Genomic DNA, 27,845 nt, shown 5'->3' on the forward strand with positions numbered 1-27,845 from the left:
ATTCAATTGAATACACCACAAAGACAAGATATTTAATGTTCAAACTGATAGACGTTTTTGTGCAAATATTTGCTCATTTTGAAATGGATGCATGCAACATGTTTCAAAAAAGCTGGGACGGGGCAACAAAAGACTGGGAAAGTTGAGGAATGCTCAAAGGGAGGTGATGGTCTAGTGGTTAAGGCATTGGGGTTGAGACCAGAAGATCCTCAGTTCAAATCCCAGCCTGACCGGAAAAATCACTAAGGGTCCTTGGGCAAGGTCTTTAATTCCTAGTTGCTTTGTGAATGTGAGGCATTATTTGTAAAGGGCTTTGAGCATCTGATGCAGATGGAAAAGCTATTTAAATGCAGTCCATTTACCATTTAAAGAACACCTGTTTGGAACATTCCATAGCTGAACAGGTTAACTGGAAACAGGTGAGTGTCATGATTGGGTATAAAAAGAGCATCCCCAAAAGGCTCAGCCATTCACCTGCAAAGATGGGGTGAGGATCACCACTTTGTGAACAACTGCGTGAAAAAAAATAGCCCAACAGTTTAAGAACAATGTTTCTCAATGGTCAATTGCAAGGAAATTAGTGTCCTCAGTTCCCAAACGCTTATTGAGTGTTGTTAGAAGGAAAGGTGATGTAACACAGTGGTAAACATACCAGTGTCCCAGCTTTTTTGAAACCTGTTGCAGGCATCCATTTCAAAATGAGCAAATATTTGCACAAAAACAAAAAAGTCTATCTTGTCTTTGTGGTGTATTCAATTGAATATAGACTGAAGAGGATTTGCAAATCATTGTATTCTGTTCTTATTTACACAACATCCCAACTTCATTGGAATTGGGGTTGCAAGAAGCTGCTCTAGCTCTAAAAAAGCCACCCTATCTGTCAGCATTGCGCAAGGTTAATGTAGAGTAATGTACTTTGTCCACCACAAAATCCAAGCGTGTAGCCAAGGTAGCGCAAGCTAACTGCTAATGAAAATGCTAACAATTTTACTTCAATTTCAATTTATAACGCGCCAACTCACAAAAACAATTTAAAAACAGATTAAAAGAATTAAAAGATTAAAAAACACAATTTAAAAGACAGGATTAAATAAAATAAATAAAAGACAAATAGCACAATAAAAATTGTACAGTTGTGCTCAAAAGTTTACATACCCTGGCAGAATTTTTGCTTTTTTGGCCATTTTTAAGAGAATATGAATGACAACACAAAAACTTTTTTTCACTCATGGTTAGTGGTTGGGTGAAGCCATTTATTGTCAAACAACTGTGTTTCCTCTTTTTAAATCAAAATGACAAGAGAACTACCCAAATGACCCTGATCCAAAGTTTACATCCCCCTGTTCTTAATACTGTGTGCTGCCCCCTTTAACATCACTGACAGCTTGCAGTCTTTTGTGGTGGTTGTGGACGAGGCTCTCTGATGGTGAAGCTGCCACTGAATATGTTTCAGACTTTATTTACATCAATTACAAAGAAATGTAAACAGTATGGCACTTTATGGTAAATCTGCATGGAGTAGACAGTTCTCAAAAACTGAGTGACCGTGCAAGAGGAAGAAGAGTGAGGAAAGCCACCAAGACACCCAGACAACCCAGAAGAAATTATAGGCTTACGTGGCTGTGATTGGAGAAATTATACACAGTGCAAGCTTTGCATTTTGTATCTCCAAGTTATCCATCTTCATGATGAAGTGGTATAGAGGAGGATTTTCTTAAAAAGAAGACCTGAAAGTTTAGCTACGAATTGCCAGAATGTACATCTGAGATGCAAGCCTGAATTTGATCTGTTTTGGTGACAGAAAATCCTTCTCTGCTCTACTCCACTATGAAGCTAAGAGTAGTGATGCAAAATGCAAAGCTTGCACTGTGCACAATTTTTCCAATCACAGCCACATAAGCCCATAACTTTTCCCGGGTTGTCTGGATGTCTTGGTGGCTTTCCTCACTCTTCTCCTTCTTGCAGTCAGTCAGTTTTTGAGAACTGTCTACTCCATGCAGATTTACCATCGAGTGCCATACTGCTTGTATTTCTTTGTAATTGAGGTAAATAAAGTCCGAAACATATTCAGTGGCAGCTTCACCATCAGAGAGCCTCGTCCACAACCACCACAAAAGACTCCAAGCTGTCACTGATGTTAAAGGGGCAATGCACTGTGGCTGTGATTGGACTGGATTTTGCATCAGTACTCTTAGCGTCATAGTGGAGTAGAGCAGAGAAGGATTTTCTTTCACCAAAACAGATCAAATCCAGGCTTGCATCTCAGATGTACCTTCTGGCAATTTGTAGCTAAACTTTCAGTTCTTTTTAAGAAAATCCTCCTCTATACCACTTCATCATGAAGATGGATAACTGGTGAGACAAAATGCAAAGCTTGCACTGTGCACAATTTTTCCAATCACAGCCACATAAGCCCATAACTTCTCCTGGGTTGTCTGGGTGTCTTTCCTCACTCTTCTCCTTCTTGCACAGTCACTCAGTTTTTGAGAACTGTCTACTCCATGCAGATTTACCACAGAGTGCCATATTGTTTGTATTTCTTTGTTCTTTCTTGATGTAAATAATGTCCGAAACATATTCAGTGGCAGCTTCACCATCAGAGAGCCTCGTCCACAACCAACACAAAAGACTCCAGGCTGTCAGTGATGTTAAAGGGGCAACACACAGTATTAAGAACAGGGGTATGTAAACTTTGGATCAGGGTCATTTGGGTCGTTCTCTTGTCATTTTGATTTAAAAAGAGGAAACACAGTAGTTTGACAATAAATGGCTTCACCCAACCACTAACCATGAGTGAAAAAAAAGTTTTTGTGTTGTCATTCATATTCTCTTAAAAATGGCCAAAAAAGCAAAAATTCTGCCAGGGTATGTAAACGTTTGAGCACACCTGTAATGACATAAAATGCTAATCATAAGCATGAGAGAACAAGTGCGTTTTGAGCCTAGACTTAAAAGTGTCCACAGAATCAGACTGCCTCACTGACACAGGGGAGACTGTTCCACAGGGCAGGGCCTGGTAAGAGAAAGCTCTATGACCCGCTGACTTTTTCTTCACCCTAGGAACACAAAGTAGTCCCACAACCTGGGAACGCAGAGCCCGGGCCGGTACGTAGGATTTCACCAAATCGGCCAGGTAGCAAGGCACCAGTCCGTGAACAATTTTGTAGGTTAGCAGTAAAATCTTAAAGTCTGCTCTCACAGAGACAGGAAGTCAGTGAGGACATGCCAGAATGGGGGTAATATGGTCAAACCTTCGGCTTCGTGTCAAACGTCTGGCAGCAGCGTTCTGAACCAGCTGGAGACCCCTAATGCTGGACTGAAAACTGTCTTGAAAACAGGACATTACAATAATCCAATCTAGAAACAAAAGCATGAATCAGGGTCTCGGCATCAGCCATAGACAGGGTGGGACGAATCTTGTCTATATTTCACAGATGGAAGAAAGCAGTCCTCGTAATATCTCTAATGTGACGATCAAAAGGACAACGTAGGAAAAAAATTACCCCATGGTTCCTCAATTTGTCTGTATGATGTATAACATATGAACCTAAGATAAGCCTTAGCTGGTCAAATTGATGTCGATGTCTGGCTGGACCAAGAACCATCATTTAAAAGTAGGAAGTTACTAGACATCCAACTTCTCACTGATGCAAGGCAACCACTCCAAAGATTCACACAGGAGTAAAGTAATTAGCTAAAATTCACAACAGGTACACTGAAAAACTAACAGAAGTATTAGACTGGTAACAGTAATAAAAGAAACAATTACAATCTTGTATTGATTAGAGGAGCACTGGTCAAACCAGCAGTCTGTCCGGAGAAAGTTGCCAGATCAGTGTTATATAAGGGTATAAGGTATAGGGTATAGAAAATGATGAATGAATGAATAAAGACCCAGATAAGACTACTTTAAAACCTCTTTAGTACTGAGTCTGAATTACTGCACCTAATATTAGAGATGATAATACTGCTTATAAATGATATACTGTGCATTGTGGGGCTGGAAGAGTGCTTCCATATAATATATGAACAGCTGCAAACATGTTATTGCACATTTAAGGACCATCAAAAGGAACAGTGATAAGATACAGTACGACAATTGTAGAGTCTGACACACACACACAGCTTACATGAACTCTGTGAGTCTGATGTGCCACGGTAAGAAGCCCAGCGTGCTGTCAACTGGACCAAACTTCACTACCAGCTCAGGATCTGGAATATTCATTTCTCTGTAAGACATTTAAAAATGTTGCTGAAACCACCATTCTAAACTGAATGAAATGTAACCAATCATAAAGTTGCATGTGGACAGCACTTATGTACAACTCATAATTGAGTACTCATGTTAAGACCACAGACATCACTCTCACTCACTCTTCAACTGCTTATCCGGAACTGGGTTACAGGAGCAACAGCTCCAGCAGGGGACCCCCAAACTTCCCTTTCCCAGACCTTATTAACCTGACTGTGGGATCCCGAGGTGTTCCCAGGCCAGTATGGAAATTTACTCTCTCCACCTAGTCCTGGGTCTTCCCTGGGGTTTCCTCCCAGGTGGACATGCATGGAACACAGGGAGGTGCCCAGGGGGCATCCTTACCATATGCCCGAACCACCTCACCTGGCTCCTCTCAATGCAAAGGAGCAGCGGCTCTATTCCAAGTTCTTCACAGATGACAGCACTTTTCACCTTCTCGCAATCTTGTTCTTTCGGGCATGACCCAACCCTCATGACCATAGGTGAGAGTAGGTACGAAAATTGTCCAGTAGCTCGAGAGCTTCGCCTTTTGGCTCAGCGCCCTTTTTGTCACAACAGTACGGTAGAGCGAATGCAACACCGCCCCTGCTGCACCAATCTCATGCTCCATTCTCCCCTCACTCATGAATGAGACCCTGAGGTACTTGAATTCCTTCCACTGGGGCAAGACCTCATTCACTACCCCTAACCCTAACCAGAGTAGGCAATCCATTGGTTTCCTGCTGAGAACCATGGCCTCAGATTTAGAGGTGCTGATCTTCATCCCAGCCACTTCACACTCAGCTGCAAACCGACCCAGTGAGTGTTGGTGGTCACAGGCTGACAAAGCCAACAGGACCACATCATGTGCAAAAAGCAAAGATGAGACCCTGAGCCCATCAACCTAAAGACCCTCCTCCCCCCCAACTACCAGGGTTTTCGCCAGCGCAGTTGAGCATAGGGGGCCCCTATGCTGTGATTTTTTTTCTTTAAAGAACATCTCACATGTAGAGAATCTTGAATCTTCGACTGGACTGGGTTGCTTGACGCGAGGACGTTTCGCTTCAAATCACAGAAGCTTCCTCAGCTAAAATTCTTGCTCTGGTGGTCTGACTTCTGTCTTGACTCTTGTAGAGAAGAATAATCAAGAAGTCACAAAAGCTGGAGCTTTAAACCTAACCAGACCCCTCCTACCGAGAGGCAGACTGCTATAGGCTAGTGACTAAACAATAGCTCTAATTAGCACCTATTGTGCTCTAGTTAGCACCCTCCTAATGACAGGGCAGCTGTCCCTCTCCTGATGGCTCCCTTGACGACTCTGCTGATGACGTGAATGACTCATTACCATGAACAAAAGACTGAAACTGCTTTGACCCGAGTACCCCATTGTAAACAGGGGATAAAGCTATGTAGTAGTGTAGTGTTCGTTACAATTTTCCTGACATCTGATAGAATACACTACATTGCTATGTTTGTAACTAGGGATCATGTCCTTAGGGTGAACTAATTTCTGTCTCAAGGTGTTAACCGGTTTAAAGTAAACTGGGAACAAGATCAAGGACCTGCAGCTGGAGGCAGATGAAACAATCGTGTCATTTGATGTGACTTCGTTGTTCACCTGCATCCCCACCGCTGAGGCCGTCTCAGCTGTGAGGCAGAGACTGCTGAAGGATGTGTCTCTACTTGAAAGGACCAAACTCACACCAGACCACATGTGCCAACTCTTGGAGATCTGTCTTAACACCACATATTTCCTGTTTAGGGGGAATTACTACAGGCAGATTCATGGTTGTGCGATGGGGTCTCCGGTATCCCCCATTGTGGCCAATCTGTACATGGAGCGAGTGGAGAAGACAGCCTTGACATCTTTCATGGGCATCTCTCCCAGTCACTGGTTCAGATATGTTGATGACACATGGGTTAAAATCAAGCAACAGGAAGTTGAGGACTTTACAGAACACATCAACTCGGTGGACGCCAATATCAAGTTCACACGTGAGGATGCCAGAAACAACCATTTAGCCTTCTTGGACTGTGATGTTACGATTGGAGAGAACAGGCAGCTCCAGACAGGGGTTTACAGAAAACCAACGCACACTGACCAATATCCGCTCTTTGGCTCAAACCACCCCCTTGAACACAAGCTTGGGGTGATCAGGACGCTTCAACACAGAGCCCTACAGGTGCCCACAACTGCAGAGGGAAGGGCTAAAGAACAACAACTTGTCTGGAAAGCCCTCACAGTATGTGGGTACCCACGATGGTCCATGGACAAAGTGCAGAAGTCCCAGAGAACAAAGAGACCAGATAGACAGGAGACGAAGACAAGAAGAAGAGGAGTGTCTCTCCCTTATTTAGCAGGAGTAGGGGAAAAACTACAGAGGATCTTCAGACAGGACAAAATCCCAGTTTACTTTAAATTGGTTAACACCTTGAGACAGAAATAAGTTCACCCTAAGGACAGGATCCCTAGTTACAAACAGAGCAATGTAGTGTATTCTAGCAGATGTCAGGAAAACTGTAACGAACACTACATAGGTGAGACTAAGCAACCTTTACACAAAAGGCTATACCAGCACCGCAGAGAAGGCGCCAGTGGACATCAGTCTGCAGTTCATCTCCACCTTAAAGACACTAACCACACGTTTGAGGACAAGGAAGTTAAAATATTAGCCAGAGAGAAGAAATGGTTTGAGAGAGGGGTCAAGGAGGCAGTCTTTGTGAAACGCTTGAAACCCAGCCTTAACCGGGGAGGGGGTCTGAGACACGCTTTATCCCTGTTTACAATGGGGTACTCAGGTCAAAGCAGTTTCAGTCTTTTGTTCATGGTAGAGAAGCTTGAATCTTCGACTGGACTGCGTTGCTTGACTTGAGGATGTTTCGCTTCAAATCGCAGAAGCTTCCTCAGCTAAAATTCTTGCTCTGGTGGTCTGACTTCTGTCTTGACTCTTGTAGAGTCATGGTAATGAGTCATTCACGTCATCAGCAGAGTCGTCAAGGAAGCCATCAGGAGAGGGACAGCTGCCCTGTCATTAGGAGTGTGCTAACTAGAGCACAATAGGTGCTAATTAGAGCTATTGTTTAGTCACTAGCCTATAGCAGTCTGCCTCTCGGTAGGAGGGGTCTGGTTAGGTTTAACTCCAGCTTTTGTGTCTTCTTGATTATTCTTCTCTACAAGAGTCAAGACAGAAGTCAGACCACCAGAGCAAGAATTTTAGCTGAGGAAGCTTCTGCGATTTGAAGCGAAACGTCCTCGCGTCAAGCAACCCCGTCCAGTCGAAGATTCAATCTTCTCTACTATGGAAACCACCTGGACAACTGAGAGCCTACACAGAAACATCTCACACATTATTAACATCCAAGTTCACAATACAAAGTGGCCCTCAAAATGCAGGAAATAGTGTTTTAAAGGGTTATAAATTTCAAAATTTTCTCAGAGGGATGACCCTGGACCTTACTACAATACTCAAACCTGCAACGCTCGTCGTGTGGCTATGCCTTGCCACCTTACCCACTATGCTGTGAAAAAAATCCTGGTGAGAACCCTGACTCTGCCTCAATATCCTGTCCATGAATATCACAAACAGGATTGGTGACAAGTTGCAGCCCTGGCAGAGGCCAACTCCTGCCAGAAAGGAGTCCGATTTACTGCAGAGAACCCGAACACAGCGCTTGCTTTTTGAGTACAAAAATTGGCTGGCCCTGAGAAGGGACCCCCTCGCTCCATACTCCCACAGCATCTCCTACAGTATCTCCTGGGGTACCCAATCACATGCCTTCTCCAAGTCCACAAAACACATGTAGACCGGATGGACATACTCCCAGGCATCCTCCAGGACCCTTGTGAGAGTGAAGAGCTGGTTGGTTGTTCCACGACCAGGACAAAACCTGCATTGTTCCTCTTCAATCTAAGATTCAACTATCAGCTGAACCCTCCTTTCCAGCACCCTGGAGAAGACTTTACCAGGGAGGCTAAGTAGTGTGATGACCCTGTAACTGGCACACACTCTCTGGTCCCCCTTTATAAATATGGGGACCACCACCCCAGTTTGCCACTCCTTAGGCACTGTCCCAGACCTCCACGCAATATTGAAGAGACGTCTCATCCAAGACAGTCCCTCCACACCCAGAGCCTTCAGCATTTCTGGATGGATATCATCAACCCCTGGGGCCTTGTCACTGTGGAGTTTGACTACCTCAGTGACTTCCACCAGTGAAATTGAAGATGATCCTCCATCAACTTCCAGCTCTGCCCCTACTATAGAGGGTGCTCCGGTTGATGCAGGAGTTCCTCAAAGTGTTCCTTCCAGCGTCCAATTACCTCCTCAGTTGAGGTCATCAGAGTCCCGTCCTTACTGCAGACAGCTTCGATGGTTCCCCGATTTGCTCTCCTGAGGTTTCTCACAGACCACCAGAAGCCCCACAGACATATCATATTCAAAATAAAATATGATATCAAAAATAAATATATCATCGGCATCTTAAGTCTTTACCTCACCACTTCACTTCTGATTTCAAACTTCAGCTCAAATGCTTTTGTGACAAAGACGTCATCAGTTGTTATTCTGGGTCCAAACTTTGTCACATATGACGCAGAATATATTTGGGAGAAGCAAGATTTATAAATTACTTCCAGAATAACCAGTTTGGCAATGTTTAGCTAATGTTGGCTAGAGGTTGCACAGAGGTGTCCATCAGTCAACCTATGTGATGCCGAACGATGCTTTAAAGTCAATGTCAACTTCTCACTGATCATGTGATTGTGAGACTCTTGTTTGCAGCCCTGAGAGCAGTAATTCCAGAGAGACTCTCCCAGAATGTGTTCAGTCAATCAATCAATCAATCAATCAACTTTTTTCTTGTATAGCGCCAAATCACAACAAACAGTTGCCCTAATTGGGTTCAGGGCTCTAATTGGTTACATGAACACAGCACTCTCAGACACCCATGTACACCTCCATGCTCTGTTACTCCCAACACGTGCAGTGGTGCCTCTCGTATTCAGTGGAGCAGACAAGCTTGCCTGAGAAGTAGAGGTTTACGGTACACCTCACTCACAATTTGGTCCCAATCACAGTATGGAAGGCAACAGTACAGTTCAGATCATGGTACACTCAAGTCAGATTTCTTCCTACATGTATAGAACAAAAGAGCTGCAAAAAATTTAAATGATGTACTTATACCTCAATACGTCCAACAACTGGCTAAGAGGATGTACGGTTTCCATATCCTGAAAATTCTGCCTGAGGTTGTTTCATTTAGCATAATAAAATTAAAATAAACATCTGCACATGACAATATAATTCAGCCAATGTTTCAGACCTCAGCCATGGTTCCATACATGTAAAATATTTTAAGAAAAAGGTGAAGATCTGTGAGCAGCAATATGGTTTCATGCTGAGAAGAGCACAACAGATGTAGTGTTTGCTCTGAGAATACTGATGGAGAAGTACAGAGAAGACAAGGAGTTGCATTGTGTTTGTAGATTTAGAGAAAGCTTATGACCTGATGCCAAGAGAAGAGTTGTGGTATTGTATGAGGAAGTCTGGAGTGGCAGAGAAGTATGTGTGGGTAGTACGGGACATGTACAAGAATAGTATGACAACGGTGAGATGTGCAGAAGGAATGACATTCAAGGTGGAAGTGGGATTATACCAAGGATCAGCTCCGAGTCCTTTCTTGTTCGCAATGGTGATGGACAGGTTGACAGATGACATCAGACAGGAGTCTCTATGGACAACAGATGGAAGAATATATATGGATTGCAGATCACACTGTAATCTGTAGTGAGAGTAGAAAGCAGGTTGAGTCTAGCCTGGGGCCTCATGTACAAAGACTTGTGGGGATTTCCTACTGAAACACGGCATACGCTAAAACTCAAGCTGTTGTACGTAAAAAAAAAAAAAAAAGATGTATCAAAGTATGTGGTGTGAGCTACAGATAAAGTGGTGTAACTGAAGTGGAGATACACAGAGATATGTTATTTCGTACCTTGTCAACCGGAATAAACATGAAACGGAAGAGGAGCACACGTACTGAAGTAAAAAAACAAAAATAAGGTGCGCCGCGGCTGACAGTGTATGACATCATGACTTTACGCACGTGTTTATTGACAAATACTGACCACAGGGAGACAATCGGGGGCTTGTTAAGAAGCTCTAGTTTCACCATCAAGAAACAAAAAATAATAATAATACCATCCATCCATGCATTTTCTTCCGCTTTATCCGGAGTCGGGTCGCGGGAGTAGCAGCTCAAGCAAAGCCGCCCAGACCTCCCGATCCACACACACCTCCCCCAGCTCCTCCGGGGGAACCCCAAGGCATTCCCAAGCCAGCTGAGAGATGTTGTCCCTCCAGCGTGTCCTAGGTCTTCCCCGGGGCCTCCTCCCAATGGGACATGCACAGAACACCTCTCTAGCGAGGCGTCCAGGGGGCATCCGGAAAAGATGCCTGAGCCATCTCAACTGACTCCTTTCGACGTGGAGGAGCAGCGGCTCGACTCCGAGCTCCTCCCGAGTGACTGAACTCCTCACCCTATCTCTAAGGGAGCGCCCAGCCACCCTGCGGAGGAAACTCATCTCGGCCGCTTGTACTCGCGATCTCGTTCTTTCGGTCATAAGCCAAATCTCATGATCATAGGTGAGGATCGGAACATAGATCGATCGGTAAATCGAGAGCTTTGCCCCCCTACTCAGCCCTCTTTCACCACGACAGTCCAATACAGCGACCGCATCACTGCAGATGCTGCACCGATCTCTATCGATCTCACGCTCCATCCGTCCAGATAGCCCTTAGCAAAGGACCCTGGACCCCATACTCCCGGAGCACTCCCCACAGGGTGCCCCGAGGGACATGGTCGAACGCCTTCTCCAGATCCACAAAACACATGTGGCCTGGTCGGGTGAACTCCCATGAACCCTCGAGCACCTGATGGAGTGTGTAGAGCTGGTCCAGTGTGCCACGACCAGGACAAAAACCACACTGCTCCTCCTGAATCCGAGGTTCGACCATCGTCGAATTCTCCTCTCCAGTACTCTGGAAACAACCTTACCGGGGAGGTTGAGGAGTGTGATCCCCCTATAGTTGGAACACACCCTCCGGTCTCCCTTCTTAAACAGAGGGACCACCACCCCGGTCTGCCAATCCAGAGGCACTGTCCCCGATTGCCACGCGATGTTGCAGAGGCGTGTCAGCCAAGACAGTCCCACAACATCCAGAGACTTAAGGTACTCAGGATGGATTTCATCCACCCCAGGAGCCTTGCCCCCGAGGAGCTTTCTAACCTCCTCTGTGACTTTGGCCTGGGTAATGGATAAGTCCGCCTCTGAGTCCCCAGTCTCTGCTTCCTGTTCGGAAGACGTGACGATGGGATTGAGGAGATCCTCAAAGTACTCCTTCCACCACCCGACAACATCCCCAGTCAGGGTCAACAGCTCCCCACCCGCACCGTAAACAGTGCTGGTGGAGAACTGCTTCTGCCTCCTGAGGCGTCGGACGGTTTGCCAGAATCTCTTCGAGGCCGACCGATAGTCCTCCTCCATAGCCTCCCCGAACTCCTCCCAGACCCGAGTTTTTGCCTCTGCGACCGCACGGGCTGCGGCACGCTTGGCCTGCCGGTACCTGTCAGCTGCCTCTGGGGTCCCACCTACCAACAAAGCTAAGTAGGACTCCTCCTTCAGCTTGACGGAATCCCTTACTTCCGGTGTCCACCACCGGGTTCGGGGACTGCCGCCGCGACAGGCACCAGAGACCTTGCGACCACAGCTACGAGCGGCCGCATCAACAATGGAGGTGGAGAACATGGTCCACTCGGACTCCATGTCTCCAACCTCCCCCGGGATCTGGGAGAAGCTCTCCCGGAGGTGGGAGTTGAAGACCTCGCTGACAGAGGGTTCCGTCAGTCATTCCCAGCAGATATGGTAATAATTTATATTTAATAATTATATATTATTATAATTAATAATAATAATAATACCAAAAAATATATTTGAATGTGCACATGTCCAAATGTACCCATGCTGGGTTTCATTCGGAACAATTACACAAATAAACTATCTACTCACCAACAGCCACCCATTGCGCACCATGCAACAAGATGGGGCACAAAATGCGGGGTGACATGGGGGTGGGGGGGGGGCTTATGGTTAGGGTTAGAGGAAGGAGACAGTTACATTATGGTAATGTTTAGGGTTAGGAGATGGGGTAGGATTCAAAATAGTAAAATAAAAAAATGCATCATGGAAATGTCACTCATTACGTGACAAGTCACAGCTGCCACAACCGTGCTGTTAGTCAGGTTGAATGAGTCATGCGTTGAAGCAAGCCACCAAGCTACAATAGGCAAATAAAAAAAAACTCTAAAAATGGGTGGGGATCTGGGGGTCGCCGTAGGTCCCTAATGTGGTCCTGGGGCAGCACCCCTACTGGAGGCAAAGCCCCCTGAAGCTCATAGGTTTTGAGCATTTTAGAGGCATTTTGGGGTGAACACAGAGACCTAATTTTATGAATTTGCATTTTAAATGTTTTGTATTTTGGGATATCCATCTATGTAGACCTTTCAGGGATATCTGCCCAGTACATATGTACTGCCTATAAATGCCATAGCATTGGACAGATATCACTGAACTTGCCAAAAGTATTCTGCGTCTTTCCATAACCTCCAATGAGCTCTGTAATATACCGAAACTTCATGCAAGGATGTGCAAATCATTTTAAGAGATTAAAACCTATCAAAACAATATTTGTGGTATAAAACAGTGACTTTATTAATATTTATATGTAAAATGCATGCTTACAAATTACTGCCCTGTAATAAATTCCTAAATCATTTGGGTAGTTCTTGTCATTTTGATTTAAAAGTTTGCACCCCAACTACTTATGCCAGTCAGCAGGAAAACCCCTCCGGCACATAAAGCATAGTGTCATTAAAAAGCACACATCCTATGCACCAGCTATGAAATTCACCAAAATAAAAAATAAAATTGGTGTGGGCCGACTTCAGCATGCGGGCAAAATATATCTCGTCATTCCTTAACTGGTTTATCTATTAAAGAGTAAAAACTGAAGGAAATCAATTGTATTTTTTAAAAATACAATATAAAAAATACGGTTTTAAATGACAAAATAAATGGAACATGGAAACAAATTTTGCCGAAAATCCATATACAAACGGAGTTTTGCAGCCCTGAATTTCACTTCAGTACGTGCACATCATAAATAACTGCACCACACTTAAAAATATCAGTGATTGTAAACACACACACACACACGAGTACGTACACACACACACACATATATATACATATATATATATATATATATATATATATATATATATATATATATATATATATATTTCCCCCCCCAGAAAATTTCCATTATGCATACAAAAAGAAAGAAAAAAAAACAAAACATAAAAATAGAAAACAAACAGAAGAAATTAAAGAACAAAAGGTGTACATAATTCAATTACCATTCAGTGTTACTTTTATCAATAATACAGAGTATACACACAGTACACAGTAATACAAATTCCGGCCATGGAGGCAGAATATATGTTCTCCATTTCTCCCAGATTCTGTCAAACTTGTCCTTTTGAAGACTCTTATGAAATGTAATGCGATCCTTAACAAATATTGAATACACAAGATTGTGCCAATCATCCAGATTTGGAGATGAAGACTTCAACCATTTCCTGGTCATACATTTCTGCGCTGCTAAACTCAACTTTCCAAACAAACGTTTTGTGACTTTATCTGTGTCTACAGAATATAGAAAACCAAATCGTCCTAGGCTAAGGTTGTCTGAAAATTTAACAAAGCTTTCAATTGAATTTGAACCAAATTAAAAAAACAAAACAAAAAAAAAACACAAATGTAATGATGGGCATGACCATAACAAATGGTACAGTTTTACTCCTTGTGCACCACAATTTCTCCAACAGTTAGAAGAACCAGAGCAGTGTGAACTTTGTGCTAGAGTGATAAAGTATCTACCAAGGCTCTTCCAGCTAAAACTTCTCCATGCATTTGAACTAGTGATTTTCCACTGAAAAGAGCAGTGTCTTAACCAGATATTAATACAATAACATGCTTTTGGAGGGCGGTATGCATTTTCAGAGGCCCGACATTCATGCCCAGTCGCCCGCAATGACAGATATTCGAATATCTGTCATTGCGGGCGACGGCATGGATGGAGGGACGCAGAAAATGCATACAACACGACAACAGCATGTTATTTGCTTTATTATCACTTACTGAGATACAGAACACATAATGTGTACATAAAAAGTTGGCTCACTTTAACTTTTGTCGTGTCGGCTGGAGCGCACTGCTCTCCAAATTCGACAGTGCGTCCTCATCAAGCTGGCTGCTTAGGTACTGTTCATTGTCGTACTATCCATGAGAAAATCATCTGGAATATCCATATTGGGACCAAAACACACTTCTCGCCTTTTTATCTTTTCCTCTGCGGACAGTTTTTTTTTTCCCCCTCTGCGGACAGTTCTTGGGCTGCGCGCGCTATGACATCATTTGATTACGCAGAGCGGGCGGGTATAGCCAGGTAGCATCTAAGTAAATCTACGATACCAGCCTAGCAACGCCTCTGTAAAGTGATAATAATGTCCATTATTACATTATTTGATACCCTTTCCCATTTTTGCTTGATGTAAGTTGTGTTTACTTTTTAATCTCTTGAAAGTCTCAATATAATCTTGAAATCAATTTTAGACCCAAATCAGCTACATACAATTTTATAAATGTCTTCAAAATAGGCATTACAAAAATATTCTTGCTCTTTGGTACAAAACTATTTATATAATGACGGATTTGTAAAAACCTGAGAAAAAAACAAACATTTATAATTGTTGTCAAAACACCCTGTAAATGACATTTAACAAATATATATCTCCCTTCCTTATCTTTATTTTCTTGGATACAAACAAAGTTTAATCTATTTGAAATCAAGGTAACTACATCTGTCTTTCAGCTTTGTGAGCATGAAGAACAAAACTGTTTAAATTTCCATTTCTTAAGTTTATCATGCTCTGCATGTGGTAAATGAGTTTCCTGGAGTAAGGCCATTTCTATTTCTTCTTTTTTAACTTTGTCATAATTTTATTTCTTTTGACAGGATTCCCCAAACCATTCACATTGTAAGTTATGATTTTAAGGGGCTGCATAATTTGTGATATGGAGTAAGTCCCTCTGTATACCGAGAATTGTAAAAGCTAAACCTCTGAGAACAGCAGAAATAAAAATAAACATGAACAAAAAGTAAAAAACAAAAATGGATACCTAAATATAACGTCAGGATTTCCAAAATAAAAGCCAGTATAGTGACCAAGGGGAAGGGAAGGGCTAGTCCGTCTTCTTGCTGAAGGGTGCCCTCTTCAGCCTGTAGGCCAGTACCAGGAAAGACTGGGGGGGTCCATGCTGTGATTGGGTAACCCGATTATGTAAACATATACATATGCCCGCCCCTTATCAATAGAATGCTGCATCAGTAAAGGAAAAATAAACGCACTCTGTAGTTAACTGTAGTTACTTATCCAATATCATCTTGGTGTCAGAATGCCTGGAGTTTATCCTTGTAACTTTGCTTTGGTGCCTCGGTGTTACTCCTCCCCCTCCTTCCACTCGTTTGCCATAGCTGCTGTTGAATTTGTTCCAGGGGCAGGACAGGTTTTTTAACAACAGAGACCAGTATCCCCCTCTGCACCATGTCTTCTGTAGCTTCCTGTGCTGAATTGCACTTCATTGTACCGTTACTGTAGAACACTCTCATCTTAAGTGGGAACGGATGTCCCCCCCCCCGCCCCCGAGTGCTGCCTTCACTGCTGCATACTCCTTTCTTCTCGCTGCACCTCCGGAGCATAATCATTGTCCAAATATTTGTTCAGTTGCTTCCAAACTTGACCACAAACGATCTCGGTGGGGCGCCAGCCGAGGGTTTTGCAGCCACCGCGTGGTGCGCTCTCTTGATGGCGAATGTCGAGGGGGAGGAGAGGCCCAGGCCTCTTACGAGTAAAGTCTCCACAAAATCAATTACAGGCGATGAGCCTGCTTCAGCCCTCTCTTCAACCCCATATATTCTGGCATTATCCCGACATGATTGCCCCTCGATTGCCCTCAACTTGGATTGAGTCTGAGTGTGGAGTTTTGCTAGCTCGCTTCACAAGTCCTCCACTGACTGAATACGCGTCTCCACGGCATCAAACCTCTCCCCTGCTTCGTCCAATCTCCCACCGATAGCACACGTTTCTCATTGCGTCTAATTGCTCCTTGTAGTCTCTCCTGAAGCCCCGTATCTTGTTAAGTATTTGGTCAAACTTCGAATCCTCGTCTTTAGCTGTAGCATCATGCTTGTCCTCCATATTGCTGCTAGCTTGCGATCAAAGTTCTTCATCTTCTTCGTTTTCCTCCGCAGTTTGAAGATTTCCTTTATTGAATTTCTGTCTTTTGGGTGACATTTTATCACTTGCAAAATCCCTGTGCTATCTTTGTTGAATTTTTTCCTTTTTTCCCTCAAGTATATAAGGGTTTTATTCTTTAAGATCAGTAGTCGGGAGCTCGCTCTCTAGAGTGTCTTCGCCTTGCCCTCCAGACCGGAAGTCCTTGTAAACACATTTTAATTGCATGACTAGAATTACTGGACACTCACCTGAGCACTGAATGTTCCATCGCTGACCGGTACAAGTGCTATTCGCTTTGGCGATCGCTGTACCTCTTCCACGCTCTTCTGGATCCGGGCAGATTAGTCCGTTTAGTAATAACTTTGGTGACGTTTCTTTGTCTTGCATTGTTCTTCCAAGGTTTTGTTGATAAAATCTGAACATAGCCTGCAGAGGGCTTTACCGGGGAGCTCAAACTTGCAGACGAATTCACGGAGTCTTGCCTTCGTCCTGTCCACTTACACCTGCCGCTCCAACCATGTCCACTTAAATCCATTTTTTAGACTATCGATGTCTTTAATGCAGTCTTCATCTTCTCCCTTGGTAATTTTGGCCATGTTAAAAATGCAGCTCTACAGACCAAAACTTGCAGAAATTCAAAATGTCCACGTCAGCGACATTTGATATTACCAAGATTCTGATTGGATGAAAGATCGCTATTGTAGAAAAAGTAACCAATGACATCACAAGTTTTAGCTTGCAGTTCTCATGCATACAAGGAAGGTTTAACTCACACGGATGGCCCCACTGCAACCCCTCCTCCCACCTCCAATTTTTCTCAACAGATTTATGCCAATCTCAAAAATCCAGAAAAACTCGGAAATCTGCAAATCCACTGAGAATTCTCATCCCTGATATAATTTGAACATTGATGGAATGAAAATGTTTCCTATTTAAAAAAAAAAAAAATCATCATGTGATGGCGCTTGTATGTGTGCATGTGTATGTGTGTGCAGTTAATAGCTCTGATTACAGGAAACCAGCTCTCGCTGCAAATTGCACTTTAATGTTGGCCTGTGCAATAGCATTGTATGGGAATATGATGTACCTGGATCACATTCAGAAGATTCTGTCCCACACAGCTGGCATGGCTCGGCTCAAGGTTGACTGGCACACTTGTGACCGATCGGCCAGCTCCTGCTGGAATGCCCCTGTTGCCAGGAACCCCAGCGTGGGCACCACCTGTGTGGGCAGAGACAACTCTTGGCTCCTCACCGTATTGCACTCTGGGCTGGCCACAGTTCTGTGCATAACTCCAGTAACAGTGGCTTTGGTACACAAAATCAGCCTACGAGCACGGGCAGTACGGTGGCTTAGTGGTTTGCACTGTTGCCTCACAGCAAGAAGGTCATGGGATCGATTCCCACCTGTGGCCTTTCTGTGTGGAGTTTGCATGTTCTCCCCGTATTTGCATTGATTTTCTCCGGGTGCTCCAGTTTCCTCCCCATTTAAAGACATGCAAGTTAGGCGAATTGGAAACTTTATAATTGTCCAGGTCTCCCTTGCAAAAGAGATCTTGATCTCAACGGAACTAACCTGGTTAAATAAAGATTCAGTTAATTTAAATCAGCCAATTATAGTAATTTGCAAGTAAATCCTCACGTTTCCTGAATAGTCGCTCACATTGTATTGCACCATTTGCAAGGTCCTTTAACAACACTAACGCAGCTATTGTAATACCATTCTCTACATCACTTTACACAGTGGTGGGCACTGTTCAGCTAATCCAATAACCGATAATTATCAAAGCTAATGTTTTTCTTAGCAGATTAGCTTTTCAGATAAGTTTTAAAACCATCATCGGACCAATTATCTTCTGATAAATTTAGTTCTGATAACTTTCAGTCTGCTAACATTTTTTTTGCTGGTAAAGTAAGTGAAATCAAACATTTTAATCCCTGTTGTGTGTAGATCAGTGATTTATGGCAGACTGGCTGTCGCTTGTTGATGACATCATCATTAAGTGCAAGACGTGATTGGCCGGTCGGCGCAGTGAGCATTGTGGGTAGTGTAGTTTAGGTTCACTTTGGACTTTACACTGTTACCGTCCGCTTGACAAGCAAAACAGACTAATTTTAACATTATTTTATTTCTATGTGGCACAGGATAATTTAATCGCTAAGACAAGAGGAGCTCTCACAGCGCAGCTGCAAGGACTTCTCTTCACCATTTACACACCATTTCAGATAATGAGGACGCTTTATTGGGAGTATTTTCTTCAGAATTTAATGAATCCCACTAAAACTAATAGGTAAGAATTTATATTTACTACGTGTCTTTTACTCTGCCAATCAATGCATTAATGGACATATTTCGGTTGTTTAAGCCGCAGGGTTCAAAGTGTGTGAAAAAGCAGCATAATACCGAGGTAAACTTTGACTTCTAATACTGTGTTTTACTGCTTTTGAAAGATGACAGTGTTTGTTTTTTTTTTTATTAATTTATTTTTCGTGCATTCTTTTTGTGTTTGTGATCCTTGAATTTATCCAGAAGTCCCTGCTACATTTAAAGTGAAACTGGTTTATCAGAAGCCGACAGTGTAATCTGAAGTGGCCACGTCCGAATAAAAGTTATCGATTATCTGTAAGATACATTTTTTTGCAGTTTATCAGTTTAGCGTCACAAAAAATAACTTTGCATTTAACGGATTAATTGTTATTGAAGCTAATTTTTTGGTGAGCTGTGCCCACCACTGACTTTGCACATGTTTTTATATCCACGCATATAACTGCAAACAAGTGGGTGTGTTGATTGTTCATAAGTGTGTCTCAAGATGTGCACATCACTGACTTCTTGCTTTCACATTATTCACAGTTTTCCAGCATCACCTCTAAGTGTCGCCAGAGGAACAATAGCTGTAGAAATGTGTGTATGCCAGCCATTAACTTGGTGTGGAGCATTTTCACAGACATTTCCTTTTGATACATTTGAATGTTAGCATGGAGAAGGATGTACGCCACGTTTTTGTGGATACGCAAGCTTTGTACATGAGGCTCCATCCTGAGCAAATGGAATCAGTTCATCACTGAAACTACCCGTTGGAGTGCATGGTTGCAAAGACATCCTGCACCCCCTCGGCCCCTTCTGGAACCAGTTGAATACCCCTGGTATTTGGGAGAAGGATGCCGAGTATGGGGTTGAGTATGGAATCACCAGGCAGGGGAAGAGGGAGGCCAAAGAGGTTATGGATGTGTTGAACAGAGGAAGATGCAGAGAACAGGGTGAGGTGGAGCTGGATGATCTGGTGTGGCGCCCCCTAATATGAGCAACCAAAAAAGGAAAAGCTCTAATTTTATATTTATTCTGACTCTTGATTATTAACTTGTCAATTTTAGTAAATATGGCAGAGAAAGAACAAATGATCACATAAGAAAGAGAAATATGCCTCCTTTCCATCTTTATCTAAATTACTGCATGAAACAAACAAAATTACAATGAGAACAACTTGCTGTTGGTTGCCACATATCCTAATTGTTATTCTGCCACTTCATCACTGCTTATCATTTAGCCCAGTGGTTCTCAAACTGATACTGGAGGACCACCTAACCTAAACATTTTCCCTCTCTTTCTGCTCTGCCACAAGTTGATGAGGTCACTCGGGCATTTGTTGGCACGTGATTAGTTGCACATCAAAATGAGCTAATTAGGGTGTGGCAGAGCAGGTAGAAATGGAACATTTATAGGTTTGGTGGTCCTTGAGGGCGTGATTTAGTCTGTCTGTCTTTCTGATCTGATGGAAATCTGTAGAACTAAATGTCCTTTTGCCGGAGCCAATTAGGTTGAAAATGGGAGATTATAGAAGAACAGGGCCCAACAAGCTGATCACATGACCTAATCATGTCTAAACCCTGTTCTCTCCAGACTTAAAAATCACAAACAGTAATAAGTGCAGACTTTTTACTGTAGTAGTGTGAAACGGAATTGTCAGTGGTTTAAATCACAGACACCATTGTGATACAGGCTGCAGCCATCACTATAGTGGCTTTGTTATTTTATAGACTGCCAGAAAATGTATCAATCAATCAATCATTTTTTTTTATATAGCGCCAAATCACAACAAACAGTTGCCCCAAGGCGCTTTATATTGCAAGGCAAGGCCATACAATAATTATGTAAAACCCCAACGGTCAAAACGACCCCCTGTGAGCAAGCACTTGGCTACAGTGGGAAGGAAAAACTCCCTTTTAACAGGAAGAAACCTCCAGCAGAACCAGGCTAAGGGAGGGGCAGTCTTCTGCTGGGACTGGTTGGGGCTGAGGGAGAGAACCAGGAAAAAGACATGCTGTGGAGGGGAGCAGAGATTGATCACTAATGATTAAATGCAGAGTGGTGCATACAGAGCAAAAAGAGAAAGAAACAGTGCATCATGGGAACCCCCCAGCAGTCTACGTCTATAGCAGCATAACTAAGGGATGGTTCAGGGTCACCTGATCCAGCCCTAACTATAAGCTTTAGCAAAAAGGAAAGTTTTAAGCCTAATCTTAAAAGTAGAGAGGGTGTCTGTCTCCCTGATCTGAATTGGGAGCTGGTTCCACAGGAAAGGAGCCTGAAGCTGAAGGCTCTGCCTCCCATTCTACTCTTACAACCCTAGGAACTACAAGTAAGCCTGCAGTCTGAGAGCGAAGCGCTCTATTGGGGTGATATGGTACTACGAGGTCCCTAAGATAAGATGGGACCTGATTATTCAAAACCTTATAAGTAAGAAGAAGAATTTTAAATTCTATTCTAGAATTAACAGGAAGCCAATGAAGAGAGGCCAATATGGGTGAGATATGCTCTCTCCTTCTAGTCCCCGTCAGTACTCTAGCTGCAGCATTTTGAATTACTGAAGGCTTTTTAGGGAACTTTTAGGACAACCTGATAATAATGAATTACAATAGTCCAGCCTAGAGGAAATAAATGCATGAATTAGTTTTTCAGCATCACTCTGAGACAAGACCTTTCTGATTTTAGAGATATTGCGTAAATGCAAAAAAGCAGTCCTACATATTGTTTAATATGCGCTTTGAATGACATATCCTGATCAAAAATGCCTCCAAGATTTCTCACAGTATTACTAGAGGTCGGGTAATGCCATCCAGAGTAAGGATCTGGTTAGACACCATGTTTCTAAGATTTGTGGGGCCAAGTACAATAACTTCAGTTTATCTGAGTTTAAAAGCAGGAAATTAGAGGTCATCCATGTCTTTATGTCTGTAAGACAATCCTGCAGTTTAGCTAATTGGTGTGTGTCCTCTGGCTTCATGGATAGATAAAGCTGGGTATCATCTGCGTAACAATGAAAATTTAAGCAATACCGTCTAATAATACTACCTAAGGGAAGCATGTATAAAGTGAATAAAATTGGTCCTAGCACAGAACCTTGTGGAACTCCATAATTAACTTTAGTCTGTGAAGAAGATTCCCCATTTACATGAACAAATTGTAATCTATTAGACAAATATGATTCAAACCACCGCAGCGCAGTGCCTTTAATACCTATGGCATGCTCTAATCTCTGTAATAAAATTTTATGGTCAACAGTATCAAAAGCAGCACTGAGGTCTAACAGAACAAGCACAGAGATGAGTCCACTGTCCGAGGCCATAAGAAGATCATTTGTAACCTTCACTAATGCTGTTACTGTACTATGATGAATTCTAAAACCTGACTGAAACTCTTCAAATAGACCATTCCTCTGCAGATGATCAGTTAGCTGTTTTACAACTACCCTTTCAAGAATTTTTGAGAGAAAAGGAAGGTTGGAGATTGGCCTATAATTAGCTAAGATAGCTGGGTCAAGTGATGGCTTTTTAAGTAATGGTTTAATTACTGCCACCTTAAAAGCCTGTGGTACATAGCCAACTAACAAAGATAGATTGATCATATTTAAGATCGAAGCATTAAATAATGGTAGGGCTTCCTTGAGCAGCCTGGTAGGAATGGGGTCTAATAAACATGTTGATGGTTTGGATGAAGTAACTAATGAAAATAACTCAGACAGAACAATCGGAGAGAAAGAGTCTAACCAAATACCGGCATCACTGAAAGCAGCCAAAGATAACGATACGTCTTTGGGATGGTTATGAGTAATTTTTCTCTAATAGTTAAAATTTTGTTACAAAGAAAGTCATGAAGTCATTACTAGTTAAAGTTAATGGAATACTCAGCTCAATAGAGCTCTGACTCTTTGTCAGCCTGGCTACAGTGCTGAAAAGAAACCTGGGGTTGTTCTTATTTTCTTCAATTAGTGATGAGTAGAAAGATGTCCTAGCTTTACGGAGGGCTTTTTATAGAGCAACAGACTCTTTTTCCAGGCTAAGTGAAGATCTTCTAAATTAGTGAGACGCCATTTCCTCTCCAACTTACGGTTATCTGCTTTAAGCTACGAGTTTGTGAGTTATACCACGGAGTCAGGCACTTCTGATTTAAAGCTCTCTTTTTCAGAGGAGCTACAGCATCCAAAGTTGTCTTCAATGAGGATGTAAAACTATTGACGAGATACTCTATCTCCCTTACAGAGTTTAGGTAGCTACTCTGCACTGTGTTGGTATATGGCATTAGAGAACATAAAGAAGGAATCATATCCTTAAACCTAGTTACAGCGCTTTCTGAAAGACTTCTAGTGTAATGAAACTTATTCCCCACTGCTGGGTAGTCCATCAGAGTAAATGTAAATGTTATTAAGAAATGATCAGACAGAAGGGAGTTTTCAGGGAATACTGTTAAGTCTTCTATTTCCATACCATAAGTCAGAACAAGATCTAAGATATGATTAAAGTGGTGGGTGGACTCATTTACTTTTGAGCAAAGCCAATAGAGTCTAATAATAGATTAAATGCAGTGTTGAGGCTGTCATTCTCAGCATCTGTGTGGATGTTAAAATCGCCCACTATAATTCTTATCTGAGCTAAGCACTAAGTCAGACAAAGTCTGAAAATTCACAGAGAAACTCACAGTAACGACCAGGTGGATGATAGATAATAACAAAATAAAACTGGTTTTTGGGACTTCCAATTTGGATGGACAAGACTAAGAGTCAAGCTTTCACATGAAATTAAAGCTCTGTCTGGGTTTTTGATTAATTAATAAGCTGGAATGGAAGATTGCCACTAATCCTCCGCCTCGGCCTGTGCTACGAGCATTCTGACAGTTAGTGTGACTCGGGGGTGTTGACTCATTTAAACTAACATATTCATCCTGCTGTAACCAGGTTTCTGTAAGGCAGAATAAATCAATATGTTGATCAATTATTATATCAGTTACCAACAGGGACTTAGAAGAGAGAGACCTAATGTTTAATAGACCACATTTAACTGTTTTAGTCTGTGGTGCAGTTGAACGGTGCTATATTATTTTTTCTTTTGAATTTTATGCTTAAATAGATTTTTGCTGGTTATTGGTGGTCTGGGAGCAGGCACCCGTCTCTACGGGGATGGGGTAATGAGGGGATGGCAGGGGGAGAGAAGCTGCAGAGAGGTGTGTAAGACTACAACTCTGCTTCCTGCGTCCCAACCCTGGATAGTCCACGGTTTGGAGGATTTAAGAAAATTGGCCAGATTTCTAGAAATGAGAGCTGCTCCATCCAAAGTGGGGATGGATGCCGTCTCTCCTAACAAGACCCAGGTTTTCCCCAGAAGCTTTGGCCAATTATCTATGAAGCCCACCCTCATTTTTGACACCACTCAGACAGCCAGCAATTCAGGGAGAACATGCGGCTAAACATGTCACTCCCGGTCTGATTGGGGAGGGGCCCAGAGAAAACTACAGAGTCCGACATTGTTTTTGCAAAGTTACACACCGATTTAACGTTAATTTTAGTGACCTCCGATTGGCGTAACCGGGTGTCATTACTGCCGACGTGAATTACAATCTTACCAAATTTACGCTTAGCCTTAGCCAGCAGTTTCAAATTTCCTTCAATGTCGCCTGCTCTGGCCCCCGGAAGACAATTGACTATGGTTGCTGGTGTCGCTAACTTCACATTTCGCAAAACAGAGTCGCCAATAACCAGAGTTTGATCCTCGGTGGGTGTGTCGTCGAGTGGGGAAAAACGGTTAGAATTGTGAACGGGTTGGCGGTGTACACTGGGCTTCTGTTTAGAACTACGCTTCCTCCTCACAGTCACCCAGTCGGCCTGCTTTCCCGGCTGCTCGGGATCTGCCAGGGGGTAACTAACGGCGGCTAAGCTACCTTGGTCCGCACCGACTACAGGGGCCTGGCTAGCTGTAGAATTTTCCAAGGTGCGGAGCCGAGTCTCCAATTCGCCCAGCCTGGCCTCCAAAGCTATGAATAAGCTACACTTATTACAAGTACCATTACTGCTAAAGGAGGCCGAGGAATAACTAAACATGTATATATGAAGCTGGACTGCAACAGACATCCATGATGATGTGGTCACTGAGAGACATTACCTCTGAGCAGTGAGTCCAGCATAGACACACTGATGTCTTTGTAGCTGGTCTCTTTGTTTTCCACAGACCGACAGAGCTGCTGTGCCGCATGGACGATGCTCTGCTTCCCATCCTCTGGAGACAGCACCATCACCCTGGGTCTGCACAACAAAACTGACACACACACAAACAATCGCACTTAGACAACTCCCTTAACAGCTGTCTGAACAGAGAGCCAAATTTAGACTACCTCAAGCACCAACTGAAAGATATCTAACGGGGGGCAATTGAGAAAGTTTGAGCCTGGCTCAGAAAAAGTAGGCCATGGTTCTCCATCTTTTGCATTTTGAGAAAGCAACATTTCTCAACATTGCACCCAGTGAGTCAAAACTTCACGCATTCTCAAGAAATGCTGGTTTCTCAGAATGCAAAAGATGGGGAACCACCTACAATTGTTACCTACAATCGCTAATTTCTCAAAAAATATTTGTCCTATCAACTTTCTTTTTTTGCAGTGCTCATTCTTGACCCAAAATACATAAGCACACCAAATGGCAAATGCCAGCTCTCCCCAGTTTCACTGTGATGAAAGCCATATGCACGCACACAGAGGCCATTTGGCTATTATAATATAGATTCTGGCCACATGGTTATTAAAAAAAAATAAAAATAAAAAAAATGCATTTTGCACACAACATATGTCTATGCATACAATGTTTGAATATATCAGCTGTGTTTTTCTAAATGCTATTACTTAGTCAGTGCAAAAGGACTACATACTTTATCCTCCTAACCATCTGTTAAATGATATCAGTAATGCACAACATAATCATCTTCTGGCATTTGCATATCGTCATGTCTGTTAGTAGCACACTGCTGGTCTTTGGTAAAAATTACACCACACAGCCACACAAAAAGTTTGTGGACTTGCATGCTGATTATGTTGAAAAATAAAGCATTACATTAATTGTGTTTTTTCTTGGTCAGGCTCAAACCTTTTCAATCACCCCTCGTACATTGGAGAGGTGGGGAATGGGCTGATTGTCTCTCTGGGTGGTTGCCATCCAGGACACAGTTTGGTAGTGGGGTGGATGCAGTGACACGCCACTCCAGCCCACACTGCCAGACCTTACCCTGACAGTTACGCAAAAACATACATCCAAGCCACATACAAATGATAAATGTGCTGAACCTTTACCTCCATGTTTGTCACTGCTGAGGAACTCAATGTTGTATTTTGATCCATCTGCACCCAACAAGTCCTGCTGCTGCTGCTGCTGCATTATTGCGTCCAACAAATGGGCATTATTCTTCTGAAAATTACCTGGGGGAACAGACCAATGAGAAGAACACATCCTCAAAAAACAATCAAACAAACAAAAAATCCCTGAATTTGGTAGCCAGTGTACATTTTTAGTGGCATAAATGTAAACCTGTGTTAAAAAGTTCACAAAAGGCAACTTTACACAAATTCTCTCTTTCCTTAATACCCCGCCCCATCTTGTCTGTCAGTCAGGACCAGCTAGCTGACTGAGGGACAGTTCGACTCACCAGGCTGTCAGAGCACTGAACTCCCTCCCTGCTCTTCCCCCATTTCCCCTGTTGCCCCCCTCACACACAAACTCTGGACACAGAACCCCCCTCCCCTCCAGACACTGACGTCGTCCTCCTGACACCCACCTCAAACACTGAATGTATCTCCAAGGGCTGTTACACACTACATGCACTTTAAATTAATAAGCTCATTAATGTTGAATCACTGGTCAATTTGCACAACACACACCGATCAACGCAGTGATAGACGCATCGATCGACACACTGATCGACAGACGCACTAACACTGTGCAGTGCAAATCTTAAAAATTCAATGTGGTTAAGCCTGATGTCTTTTATCATAACGAAATTAAGTGTGCAAAAACAGTTGGCCAATGCTTTAGACATCTTAATTTGTTTTGCTCTTTTTGCAAATGATTTTAGGAAATTTCACCTCATAAATCGACGTACATATATTGTCAAATGCTGTAAGGGTTTATTGGCCATTATCTTTATCTTACGGGCAGGTTCACTGGTGGTCAGTCAGCTCCCTCTATTTAATTCACGTCACGCTTAAAGATCAATACCATTAGTATCACATTAGCCAGCATTTTACACACAGGATCAAGACCGCAAATATTAATATCAAATGTAAAATGTGAACAGCTAAAGTTTAGCCTCATTTACAGGCCTGGGGTCTGGGGGCATAGGCTCCAGGAGCTGGGGTCTCGGGCCCCGTGGGATCCCAGAAACCAAATTAATTAATTTTTTTTATCTAATAATACATTTCAGCATCTTATGAAACAAAAAAAAATCTCAAAATTAGTACATACTTAAATGGCTCTGTATTCAACCTTTCATTTGAACAGTCGAGGATCATGTTGAAATAACAGAATATGACGTGGAAGTAGGACCTGGAATGATTTTCCTTTTAATTGTAAACCAAATTATGCATTAACTCAGAACAATTAAACTACATGAAATTCATGAAGACTGAAAAGACTGTTACAGCATTTCAAAAACCACAGCTAAAGCTTGTAGAATATTTTGAAAATCATGGTAAAATATCAATAACATACCTTAGTAAAAAAGCCACATATTCTTGTGTAAATTCCTGTAAATCCACTCAAAGCTACAGTGTCTTTTTTCCATGAAAATTCTACATTAATAGAAACTCATTTACATTCTTGTGTAAATTCATGTAAATACCTGAAAGCCACAGTCTTTGTTTCCAATGAAAAAAAGTTAAG

The 27,845-nt window shown here is 42.7% G+C and overlaps 1 protein-coding gene across 2 annotated transcripts in view; it reads right to left on the minus strand.

The window, feature by feature from the left end:
- The window catches only part of nus1 (NUS1 dehydrodolichyl diphosphate synthase subunit), a 35,614-nt gene that overhangs the window by 5,770 nt on the left and 1,999 nt on the right, over positions 1-27,845 (minus strand). The window contains exons 2-4 of one of the 2 annotated variants that reach the window (XM_034162531.1): positions 26,261-26,386; positions 25,084-25,236; positions 4,131-4,227 (exon numbers count right to left, since the gene is read on the minus strand). In XM_034162531.1, the coding sequence (XP_034018422.1) occupies positions 4,131-4,227; positions 25,084-25,236; positions 26,261-26,386 (376 nt within the window). The remainder of the gene's footprint in view (positions 1-4,130; positions 4,228-25,083; positions 25,237-26,260; positions 26,387-27,845) is intronic. The other variant, XM_034162530.1, reaches the window with a different exon arrangement.

Source organism: Thalassophryne amazonica, chromosome 21 (assembly GCF_902500255.1).
Source record: "Thalassophryne amazonica chromosome 21, fThaAma1.1, whole genome shotgun sequence".
Classification (NCBI taxonomy): Eukaryota; Metazoa; Chordata; class Actinopteri; order Batrachoidiformes; family Batrachoididae; genus Thalassophryne; species Thalassophryne amazonica.